General features: G+C 33.1%; 1 protein-coding gene across 2 annotated transcripts in view; it reads right to left on the bottom strand.

The window, feature by feature from the left end:
- Positions 1–941: 941 nt before the first annotated feature.
- The window catches only part of LOC128163412 (solute carrier family 23 member 1-like), a 58,504-nt gene continuing 48,183 nt past the window's right edge, over positions 942–11,262 (bottom strand). For both annotated transcript variants that reach the window (XM_052827018.1, XM_052827019.1), the window contains 11 exons: positions 9,918–10,018; positions 9,130–9,203; positions 7,541–7,722; positions 6,960–7,026; positions 6,556–6,712; positions 5,061–5,210; positions 4,816–4,919; positions 3,547–3,676; positions 2,782–2,925; positions 2,477–2,572; positions 942–1,313 (listed from right to left, as the gene is read on the bottom strand). In XM_052827018.1, the coding sequence (XP_052682978.1) occupies positions 1,114–1,313; positions 2,477–2,572; positions 2,782–2,925; positions 3,547–3,676; positions 4,816–4,919; positions 5,061–5,210; positions 6,556–6,712; positions 6,960–7,026; positions 7,541–7,722; positions 9,130–9,203; positions 9,918–10,018 (1,405 nt within the window). In that variant the 3' untranslated portion in view covers positions 942–1,113. The remainder of the gene's footprint in view (positions 1,314–2,476; positions 2,573–2,781; positions 2,926–3,546; positions 3,677–4,815; positions 4,920–5,060; positions 5,211–6,555; positions 6,713–6,959; positions 7,027–7,540; positions 7,723–9,129; positions 9,204–9,917; positions 10,019–11,262) is intronic.

Genomic DNA, 11,262 nt, shown 5'->3' with positions numbered 1-11,262 from the left:
CATAGATATGAGAAATTATGATTATGTTAAAGAATGTATCGATGATTAAGAATTCAGTCGAACTATTGCTGAACGTATAAGTAATACCGACATTTTCTTCAAATAGATGAGATGATAATTATGGTCGGGGCGTGATCAAATCTATCACAAATCCTTTGGGATTTAACTGACTTTGTTAACGCTCCAACTAAACTTATAACCCAATAATGAACAAAGAATCAATCTTTCTTCCTTGATTAAAACATGACCATGTATCTATTACTTTAGATATTTATCGTCCGATTGTGTTGCCTCTTTGATACAAAAGAGTCATTTAGAGGTTTAAAAAAACCCCAAAAAAAGTGTTCTAATTTGTGCGAGTCAGCTTTTATAAGGTTAGTTTGGTGTAAAAATCTCTAATAAAATTGTATGGTTGTAAAAACAACAATAACGCTTCTTCTTTGATCGATGTCAAAGAATATTTATTGATGATGTTTACTAACAGATGAATACAAATTAAGCCACAATGAATTATATTCAGCAGTAATAAGGGCGGATTTCAAACTTGTTCAAACCAGTTATTACTCTATTTTAAGTTATAAAGTATTTACAATTGTAACTAGCTTTGTATTTCTTAAAAAAAAATAACAATATTAAAGGTATTCCATCCATAACTGAGACGAATTTAACAAATTTGATTTGTATGAACTATGTTGAATATCTATTTTTAAACAATTATGAGTCCGACATAAACCAAAGTCTGGAATATGTATGCAGTCGATGAAATAAACTTTTTGTATTTGGAACTTTTTTAAGAGATGTCTGTCCCTTGTAAAAATTTATAAAAAAATTCAGCTATCAAAAATATGTATGGTAAATAATGAACTGTTTTAGCAATGTCAAAGAAAAGGAAAGCTTTCGCTTTTTACCAAGAGATTTTTGAGAAAAAAAATTATTTGTACTATAAAGATATATTTAAAAATGCATTTTTCCCATAGACTTCAATGTTAACTTCAAATTGGGATAAATTTGTTAATATTCAAAATTTAAGAAAAAATTAAATATGAACATTTATTATTAAAAATTTATTAGAGACTAAATATGTTAGTAATGGATGGACTACATTAAAGAAAACTAAAAATGTGTCTGCTGTATCGCGTTTTCCCGTTTTTTCTTTGATTGAAAGGCAGGACACACCGGAATGTATGAGGTCCAAGACAATCTGTTGAGAAAACGTTGGAAGAAAGGAAAATCATACACATTAGAGTCTGTATTTTCCATTAGAATGTCCGTGCTTTTCTTCCAGCGTGTAAACCCTCTCTCTTCTCGTGTGCCTATAATTAATTAACAAAGAACAATACTTTATTATCGGAGCAGATATACACTACAATAAGAACAAACCGTTAACAATAGCATGTTAGAGATATATGTGTATGGATATATTCATTTTCTTTTCAGCTTTGTTCAGATTGTTTCTACAGGGTGCGAGGTGTCGGTGTCGGAAAGTAATGAAGTACAAAATTACAAGAACAAAAATTTTAAACACACAAATTACCTATCAGAGGTATAGATATTGCAATGTTTTGATTTTTCATCATTTTATGAACTATGGCTTAAAGAAATATACATGTAGATTTTTGGTGAAGCAAAGAAAATTTTGGACTTTTTTTTACCATTAAAAATATTTCTTCACTTTTTTAGTCAAAGTTATGTTTGTATATGTCAGACATTAAAACTTTGCAGCTTTGTGATAACTTTATAACATTAATTTTATAATTTCAGATAACTGTATGCCATACGAAGCAACAATTCATTTTAAAAGAATATATGAACGCATCAATATATATATTAAGCACATCACAATTAACACACATATTTATTCTTTGACCTCATATAATCTAAATACTATAAAAACAATGTGGTTTTTTTTTCCTTCTTTTGTAAAATGAGACAAAATGGACTGCGTTAAGAAAATTTATCAGAAAATTCAGACTGTAATTTATCACTCTAATTAGCTTCTAAGAACATATTATTTATTTCTATTCAGCCACATTCCTTTCCAAACTTTGATATAAACATTTTTTCAATATTAAGCAATATTTTTACAATTTAGAACATTTCATTTATAGTCATGTATTTTGAAGAATACTCTTTTTTTTATATAAGAAAAATTGAAATTCCAACTAACTCAAATAAAAGATCATTCGTTCTGGAATGTGAAAAATATCACAGTTGACTATAAACATTTTCAATATGATCAGTGGGTTTTTTTTCTTTATTTTATACGTACTAAAGGTCATCTAAAGAGGACACCTTAGCTTCTAATAGATTATCACATATCAAAATAGAACAATACTGCATACATGTGTAACATTATGTTTTCTTCACATCCATTAAATTGCCTTTAAACACCAAAGACGAAGAGAAGATGAATTTAAGGATAAGTGAATTTTTCAGGGTTGAGGCCGTAGTAAGGAGTCGGAGGTATAAAACTGACCGGGCACTGTGTTATCCAGAAAGCAGGCCACAATCCCAGCAACAAACATATGGGTGCCCAGTAAAACGTTGATGATCTGATCCAACAGTGTAATTCCTATACCAGACGAAAGCCAGAAAAATCTTAGCAAACATTTTTTAAGAGGAGTAGCCAATTACAAAAACGCAATTCCATAGACAACGATGAATTAATTCATGTGTCCTACATTGATGATATCTTCAATTTCTCATTCTGACGTCAACATCAATTAAAACATGTAAGTAAGCACTTAATAAATTAAAAAGCCTTTATCAAGAAGGTTTTACCTGTATTTATGCTGGAGATGTTAGCGTTCAGCCAGTTGGGCAGCGTTTGCCCAATGGAAATAGAAGTCCCTACTACAAAAATGTTTCTTGGCGAGGACATGTCAACAAACTGGAGATTAGAAAGACCAACAGATAGCACCATACCTGTATAAGATCAATGAACAAAAAATGTCTTCATAGCAACAACACGAAAACATTTAACAAAGTTTTTTTAGAACATATATCATTACAAAAACAAGCATAGTGCATACAGCAGACGTCTTTTTCAATGTTTGATGTTACTTGATAGAAAGTGTGAAATTGCAGAGAATAGAATTGGCGATGGGTGATCTTTGAGACTGGGGGCAATTTAAATGAAGTCAAATAATCGAGATAACGCAAACTTAACAAAGCCGTTTGGCATTGTTACAGTCATGCTCACACATTGATACAGCAACCGTCCTCATGTTTTACTAATACAATTCTCCCATATATGTAAATAGTAGACGAATGATCAAAACAACCAACTGAATAAATCAAATATATATCTCATCAATTTTTTTAAGACATTGTGGAAGTTTGTTAAAAGTAGCACAATTTGGAAGTTGCTTATTTCGTGGTTTGAGTACATGTATGTGAGAGAAAGTGATTTTATTTTTTGGAAAGGGGGGTGGACAAGTCTGGGTTATGAAGTAGACAATGATGCAAGATGAATATGTGTGTTTGCCCAAACGGTCACAGCGTAACACATATTAAATGTCTATTCTTCTAAGCCATAAGTCTTACCTAAAGTCACGTGGAATAACCCTCCAAGCACAGGTTCAGGAATAGTTACAAATAGAGCTGCAACTTTCCCAATACATCCCATTATCATAAAAATGCACCCAGCTACCAAGCTGACGGCTCTACTTGCAACCTGTTCAATGTACATACATGAAAGTGGCTCAATGAAAAATGATCCTCAATATGATTCATTAAAACAAAAAACATTGATGATATTAAGGTGAAGCACCAGAAACAAAAACGTGTGCAATATATATGCACATGTCGTAGACATAGCTGTTGAAAAAAGTGGTGGCATCAGTGGAAGACTACAAGAGGTAAAGGGAAAGGGTTTTGGATAAGTACTTGTTCACGGGGATGCAAAATCAAATATAGATAAAGAGAAAATAATAGAAGTAACAGAAACAAGTATTCCTTTTAAAGGAATGATCGGCAATAATGATCTATAGATAGCTAGAAGCAATCAACATGATCAGTTTGATGTCAAGTACTTTAAAAAGTACTGTATTTTTACAAAATATAGAATATTTTGAATCTGTACACCATACTTTCATCATTATAAACCGTCAACAAATTTAATTTTGAACTAAATTTGGGGAAAGCCGTTCGTAAACTCTTTGTCTAGTTTTATATTTTTAACTTAATTATTAAATGTTAAATATCTTCTTCTTCTTCTTCAGAATACTGAGTAGGGCTCTTCAAAGAGCATTAACACGTATACAAAGAAAGAGTTGTATTAAAATAATTTAATGCGACTGAAAAAACATTGAATGCCATCATAACTTGCAATTGAGGTCACATTATAACGTAACCTTGTTTCTTCCTAGCTACTATTATGCAACATCAATAGATCGAGGTCAGTTCATGGAGCATCGTCTTATGATCGAGGTCAGTTCATCGAGGTCAACTGCATTACTGAATGAATCTTTCGATCGAAATTCTTACGTGTGAGACAAAATATGCATTCTTGAATTAACAGGGCGAACTGTATTTTATGTATGTTTGCATCTCTTAAGGTAAATAAATTGAAATAAAACTGAGTAAAATGTTATATAAGTCCTAAACCAAGGCTTTAAGTTTTTATAAAAAATAAAACTACTCATGCAAGCGGAATGTGTGCGCACGTGGAAGCATTTGCCGTATGCCTCATATGGACACAACAGTGATCGGCCGAAGCCGATCACAAAAAGTAGCTTAGAAGAAATAAAAGAGAAGAAATACTAGAGATAGTTGTTGAAACGGGCAATAGGAAGGTTAGCAATCTTTATATACCCGCGTAATACTAATAGCTCCAATATTTTCACTGTATGATGTCGTTCCGATGCCTGCTCCCCATAGTCCACATAATAAACAACCCAGTCCCTCAACAGCAATGCCTTTAAAAAAAATAAATAGCGTACGCAATATAAATCAGACTACATAAAAACTATTAGACTTTGGGTGTATTTTGATGAATAAAGTTTACTTCTTTTAAAGAAGTTGATGTAAAATGGAAAGTAAATCAAGTAGATAATCACCCCTGTTTATTGCATGTGATGGAGGCTTCCCTGCATCAGATTGCAATGCGCATGCGTAGTAATCACCGATTGATTCCATTACTGATGCTATAACACCAGCTAGCATACCACAGGTTCCAGCAATGCTCACGGAGGGCCACCCAAACTGACCTTTATAATCGAAAAGGTAACATATCTTTAATAATCATAAACAAACTAAAGCCGTTCCCTTTCTGCAGTTGTCAAGAGTTGGTGAGTTTTTACAAGCATTCCCTCTAAACGCCATGTTTCATGTGCATTACATGTCCCCTACAAGCGCATCCAATTTCCGACGGAATGTATACTATGTCCCAAGATAGCATCGATTCACATTTTGCCGAATTACTCGATATCTATAAAAACTTCAGGGTTCAAACTATGTTCATTCAAAAGAACGAAAAGTTCCAAGATTTCTCAGTTAAAACGCCCCTCAAGCGTATCAGGTCTCAATACACGACTAAAAATTGTGATGTCTGTGGGGATTTTGTATTGCAGCAAACCCAGATGTAAATTGTGATATTCCGAGTGATTTCCGAATGGAGAAAAGATATAGGCGTTCCCCTTTATAAAATCTCCGAAGGAAATCTTTTTTTTTTTTTTTGGTTCCTGTGATTTTTTTCAAATGAAAAATGATAAGTGTTAATAAAGATATCTTGGAAATTTTCACACTTGTATCGATTTTGAATAAAATTCTTTCACAAGTGTTTATTTAAGTTAAAATCGTCCAAATGTGCTGCATAAATAACTTGGGACAGACTATAGTTTTATCTCCTAAAAAGGTTTCTAGAAAATGAGGGAAGGATTATATTTGTATATAAACTAAAACCCAATTAGAAAAGACATATCAAGTAAAAACTAGTTTATTCGTTATCTGTTTAATAAACGTGATCTGCACATACTCAATCAAAGTACTGATAGTACTGAAAAGCGCTAACCCAGCTTCTGTTTGTATACTAGTATAAAAAATACATGTGTATAACATTTCAGCTTCTGTATACGCAATATATTTCCTCATCACTGCGTGGCAGCCCCTGCAATGACGTATGTAAGCCTCGTACAATAAATTCACAATAGCCCGTACTAACTCATGCAGTTATGTGCACAAACTCCTGAAACTGGTTCCCTAACCAGTTTAAATGATGTAAACGTCTGCTCATAGGGGTGGTTATTCGTTGCACCGGAAGTAGAATTCTAACGACAATAAAGGGCTGAGCTATGCTTAGCGCTTTAATAAAAAGCTAAACTTCAAAGAGGCAGAAGATTGACAGACTGGGATAAAGACTATAGTTTTCTACCAAGTTCACCCATAAGGAACTTGTATAACTCTATACAACCAGAAAAGCTGATAAAAGGCTCACACAAAGTTCTCACTGCATAAAAAAACATAATAATACAATGCTTACCTATGGGCAAATTGATACACCTGATTCTTTTTATGGAATCATTTGTGAGCGAGTAATACCAATCAGACAATTACCTGGGTGTGGGAATCTAAACCAGCTGGTTTTCGTTAATACATCTGTCTTGATATCGGTTCTAGCGCCGTATCCCCAGCCGTTTGGATCATCTGTGAATACTCCAGTTACAGTCAACACAAAGCAGAGGAGCCAACTCAAACCAACCGATAACAATATCTGTGAACAAAATGCATCTGTCACAAATACACCAAAACTGAAATTGAATTTTAACGCAATTTGCCAAAAAGCAATTACACCATCTGATACATTTGATTTAAATTTTGTGGTTCAGAATATTTTCACAAATACAAACAAATTTATTTGACAGTATTTGTTTAAACAAAAGTCCTATTAGGTCTTCTTTTTATCTGAGTAATGGATTTGAACTAAATTTTATAACGTTTCAACATTTATTTTTCCATACCGGAAACAGTTCGCAGATTTTCCATCTCTTGAGATATTGTGAGAAAGTAACCACAAGAGCAATGGTTCTGAAAATAAAATGAGGTAGTTTATGAGGAGAATAATTACAATCTCTTTGCCTTTATACAACTCCAATAATTGCACAATACTCAGATATCTTACGACTGTCATTATACAAGTGTGTAGATTTAGTTTGACGGTTATGTTGGCAGATGTAGCATAATACTTTCTTTAGACAAAAACGGTATATATCCCCGTGTTATTTGGTTAAGATTGATATAAAGAGCAGAATTATTTTCAAAAAATTATACAGTTTTCTGAAAAAAATGGGAAAGTAGGTGAATTAATTTTCACTTAATAAACCTTTTTTTCGCATATTCAACGACGTAAATTACACCGGACTATGGATTTAAACAATTACAGTGTACTTATAGAAGGTTTATTCATCACGTATTCAAGAAGAGTTATAGTGATATGATTTTTAACCTCTATCTTTCAATGATAATAAATTGAATTTTACTTCAACAATCAATGATTGCTAATGAAGTCATTATTTAACGCTGATAAACTCATTTAACTTACGCAAAAGCTATATACCACTGCTTTTGTGCATATGAAGTTATAATGGGGAAAAGAGAGAGCGATATGGATGACGTCACAACACTGATTGTGATCGGACCAATGAATCGAAGTAAAAATCCAACTAATCCTGTCACACCCAGAAACATTTGGAAAACGGAAGCCACCATTAGTGATCCGGACACCTTAAATCCAAATAAAAACGAATTTAGTTTTGTGTATATCGTAAAGATGGTAATAAAGGTACATAAAAAAAATATGAAGATCTTTCTTCTTTTCGCTTTTAAATAAAATTAATGATCACCGGAAGAAGATGATGAACAAGAGGCCCAGGGGCCACATCGCTCACCTGAGCAACAATTGCCTTAATTATGATCAAATTCGTCCACCATTGTGGCTCACCCTACCCCTGGACTATTATTTAATCAAACTTGAATTTATACGATCTGGGGATGCTTCCACTCAAATTTGGGCTTTCCTGGCTTAATAGTTTTGAGAAGAAGATTTTTAAAGATTTTCTCTATCTGTAAAAATTTATCCCCAAATTGTGGCCTTGCCCTAGCCCCAGGGACCATGATTTGAACAAACCTGAATCTACATTATCTGAGGATGGTTACACGCCAATTTGTGCTTTCTTGGCCTAATAGTTTTTAAGGAGATTTCTGAAGATTTTCTCTATATATTCCTGTATAAAAATTTATCTCCCAATTGTGGCCCCACCCTACCCCCGGGGACCATGATTATGACAAATTTGAATCTACACTATCTGAGAATGCTTCCACTCAAATTTGAACTTTCCTGGCCTAATAGATTTTGAGAAGAAGATTTTTAAAGATTTTCTCTATATATTCCTATGTTAAACTTGATCCCCCAATTTTGGCCCTACCCTACCCCTGGGGACTATGATTTAGACAAACTTAAATCTTCACTACCCGAGGATGCTTCTATTTTAATTTGAGCTTTTCTGGCCTGATTTTTTTTTAGAAGATTTTTAAAGATTGTCTCTATATTTTCCTATGTAAAACTTGATCCCCCTTTTGTGGCCCCTCCCTACCCCCGAGGACCATGATTTGAACAAACTTGAATCTACACTACCTGAGGATGACTCCACACAAGTTTAAGCTTTTCAGGCCCAATAGTTTTTCAGAAGAAGATTTTTGAAAAATACCAGCAAATTTTCAATAATTCTCAATTATCTCCCCTATAAAGAGGGCGTGGCCCTTCATTTGAACAAACTTGAATTCCCTTTAGTGGTGCTTTTGCCAAATTTGGTTGAAATCTGCCCAGCGGTTCTTGAGAAGAAGATGAAAATGTGAAAAGTTTACAACGACGACGACAACGATGAAAACGACTTCAATGACGCCAACGACGACAACGACAGACAACGGAAAAAATGTGATCAGAAAAACTCACTTGAGCCTTTGGCTCAGGTGAGCTAAAAAGCACAATAACAAACCGTCAATCATCTCCATAAAACGAAATACAAATTCAAAGGAGAGCAACACGGACCTCCTTAAAGATAGAGGTGGTATAAGGTGCCTAGGAGGAGTGAGCATCCTCTGCTGATCTAATAATATGATTATAACACTTACCACAGAGAGTCGCCTTGTCCAAAGCAACCTGTGTTGCTGGCTTCCAACTTCCGGTAAGTTTATGGTGTCATTGCCTATCAACTCAGATCATTGAATTGCAAAATAAAGATATTGAAACTTAATGATATATGTAGAACTGATATTTTGTTCAGTTCAGTGAAGGAGAAATGCTCTTCAGCTGTTCCCTTTAGGTGTTTTATCATCTACCTTTAATAAAGTGATTTTTTACGTACTAGGGTTCGGCATCGATTTCTCCCTCTTTTAATCTGAACACAATTTTCCTTTTTATTTTTTTATTTTTTTTTTGGGGGGGGGGGGTGTTTCTTTTTTTTTTTTGGCTGGGTCACCCCCCCCCCTCCCCAAGATTTTGAATCATCATAACAAGCTTCGAATGTGCTGAATTACATGCTAGTTATATTTTTCAGATAAACTCAAAGCTTTCTCGTAAAATATAATCCCTGCATAATCATCGTTCCATAAATTTAGAAAGAATCTACAATTTTTCAGCTGTTTTTGCCTTAATCCTAAATATTAATAATATGTTAATTTATAACAAAACAAGGAATGAGCAGCAATGCATCACGTGCACACTGCCTAGACTGAATAGAACTATTCCATCATAATCAATTATATACTATCATCTGGAAATGTTTTCACTTTGTATTAATTAAGCTGTATATAAAGAAAAAATAAAAAATTGATTTGTCAATTATTGACAAATTTTAATGTACGCATGTGTATCTAAGAATAGCGTGCATTTATGACAACGATGATAAGATAAATCATACCGCTTGTTTCTTCATTAAAAGGGCATCGCCATTCTGGTTGGGACATTAATGCAATAACAGGTATAAGGAAGGCAGCTGTTGCACCCTGTATGATCGGAAGCCTATACAACGATAAAAACACTGTGCCGGATAAATATGCCAGTGCCAAGGTGGCATTTTTGCACCCGCTTTAGCTGCATATATATATATATATATATATATATATATATATATATATATATATATATATATATATATATATATATATATATATATATAAGAGTGAATGCATTGATCGTACTATTATTTATTTAGCTAAATATAAATATATTTCGTTATTTATTTTTAAATATTATTTGGATGTCCAGCGTAAATGGAAAACATTGGTCACTGCAATAGATTGTTATTTTCATAAATGTTCGAGTGTTTTTTTTTTTGTCTAGTAAGTCCATTTTAAACAGCATGTGTTAACGTATACAGATATGCTTATTCCTTAATTTAAAAACGACCGTTGAGATATCCAAATTTGATGATTTTACTGTATCATACGGTATCTTCCAAATGGAACACAATAATCATATTCAGTGGCATGTAGGATTTGAAATGGACAGATGTGGAACTTTTGAACTTAGTTTAATGTAACGCTAGTTGTCTTTTAATAATTGATATATAAATGGTGTGTTTTGTTTTGTTTGGCTGTTACAAAAAGAAAAAAATAGAAATTCGCAAATAAATACAGTGGTTTCATCAATATTCGTTGAATACCAATTTTCGTTGATTCCGTTCTTAAGTTTATCCTTGAAATTAAATATTCATTGAACTGCAATTTTTACTAATATTTTGTATTGATAAGGTCATTGGCCACGAATTTACGTATCCTTGAAACTGTGATGTTCACTTTATCCACGAAAATCGATACCCTTGAATATTAATGAAACCACAGTAGATTTCGGCTGATAGAAAAAATGGGGATATAAGGCAAGATTTTCATTATTATATAGAACAGCATTCCTATGAAGGATTTAGCGTCGACATTCCTAAAACACTTCCCAGTCATTCCTACCCCTATCCAGAACAATAAAATCAATTAACACCCCCGTAAAAATACACACATACATAAAAAGGCACATAAAATTTCTCTGGTAACAGAAAGACTTATTTCTTGGAGAGATAAGACAATTCATCCTGTCAATCTGTAACTGAGTATTTTTTAAGTATTTATTCCCGATTTTATCAAACTATTTAAGAGATCAGTGATTCGCGGGCGTGAATAATTTAATTAATGTCAGTACACTAGCTATAACAATATACCCGGTATCAATCTGCGCGTGCGATCAGATAATTTAAAAAAAAATGTAAAAAATAG

This window comes from Crassostrea angulata, chromosome 9, assembly GCF_025612915.1.
Source record: "Crassostrea angulata isolate pt1a10 chromosome 9, ASM2561291v2, whole genome shotgun sequence".
NCBI classification, from domain to species: Eukaryota; Metazoa; Mollusca; class Bivalvia; order Ostreida; family Ostreidae; genus Magallana; species Magallana angulata.
The sequence above is the reverse complement of the archived record's forward strand: the minus strand, read 5'-3'. Positions and strand labels throughout refer to the sequence as shown.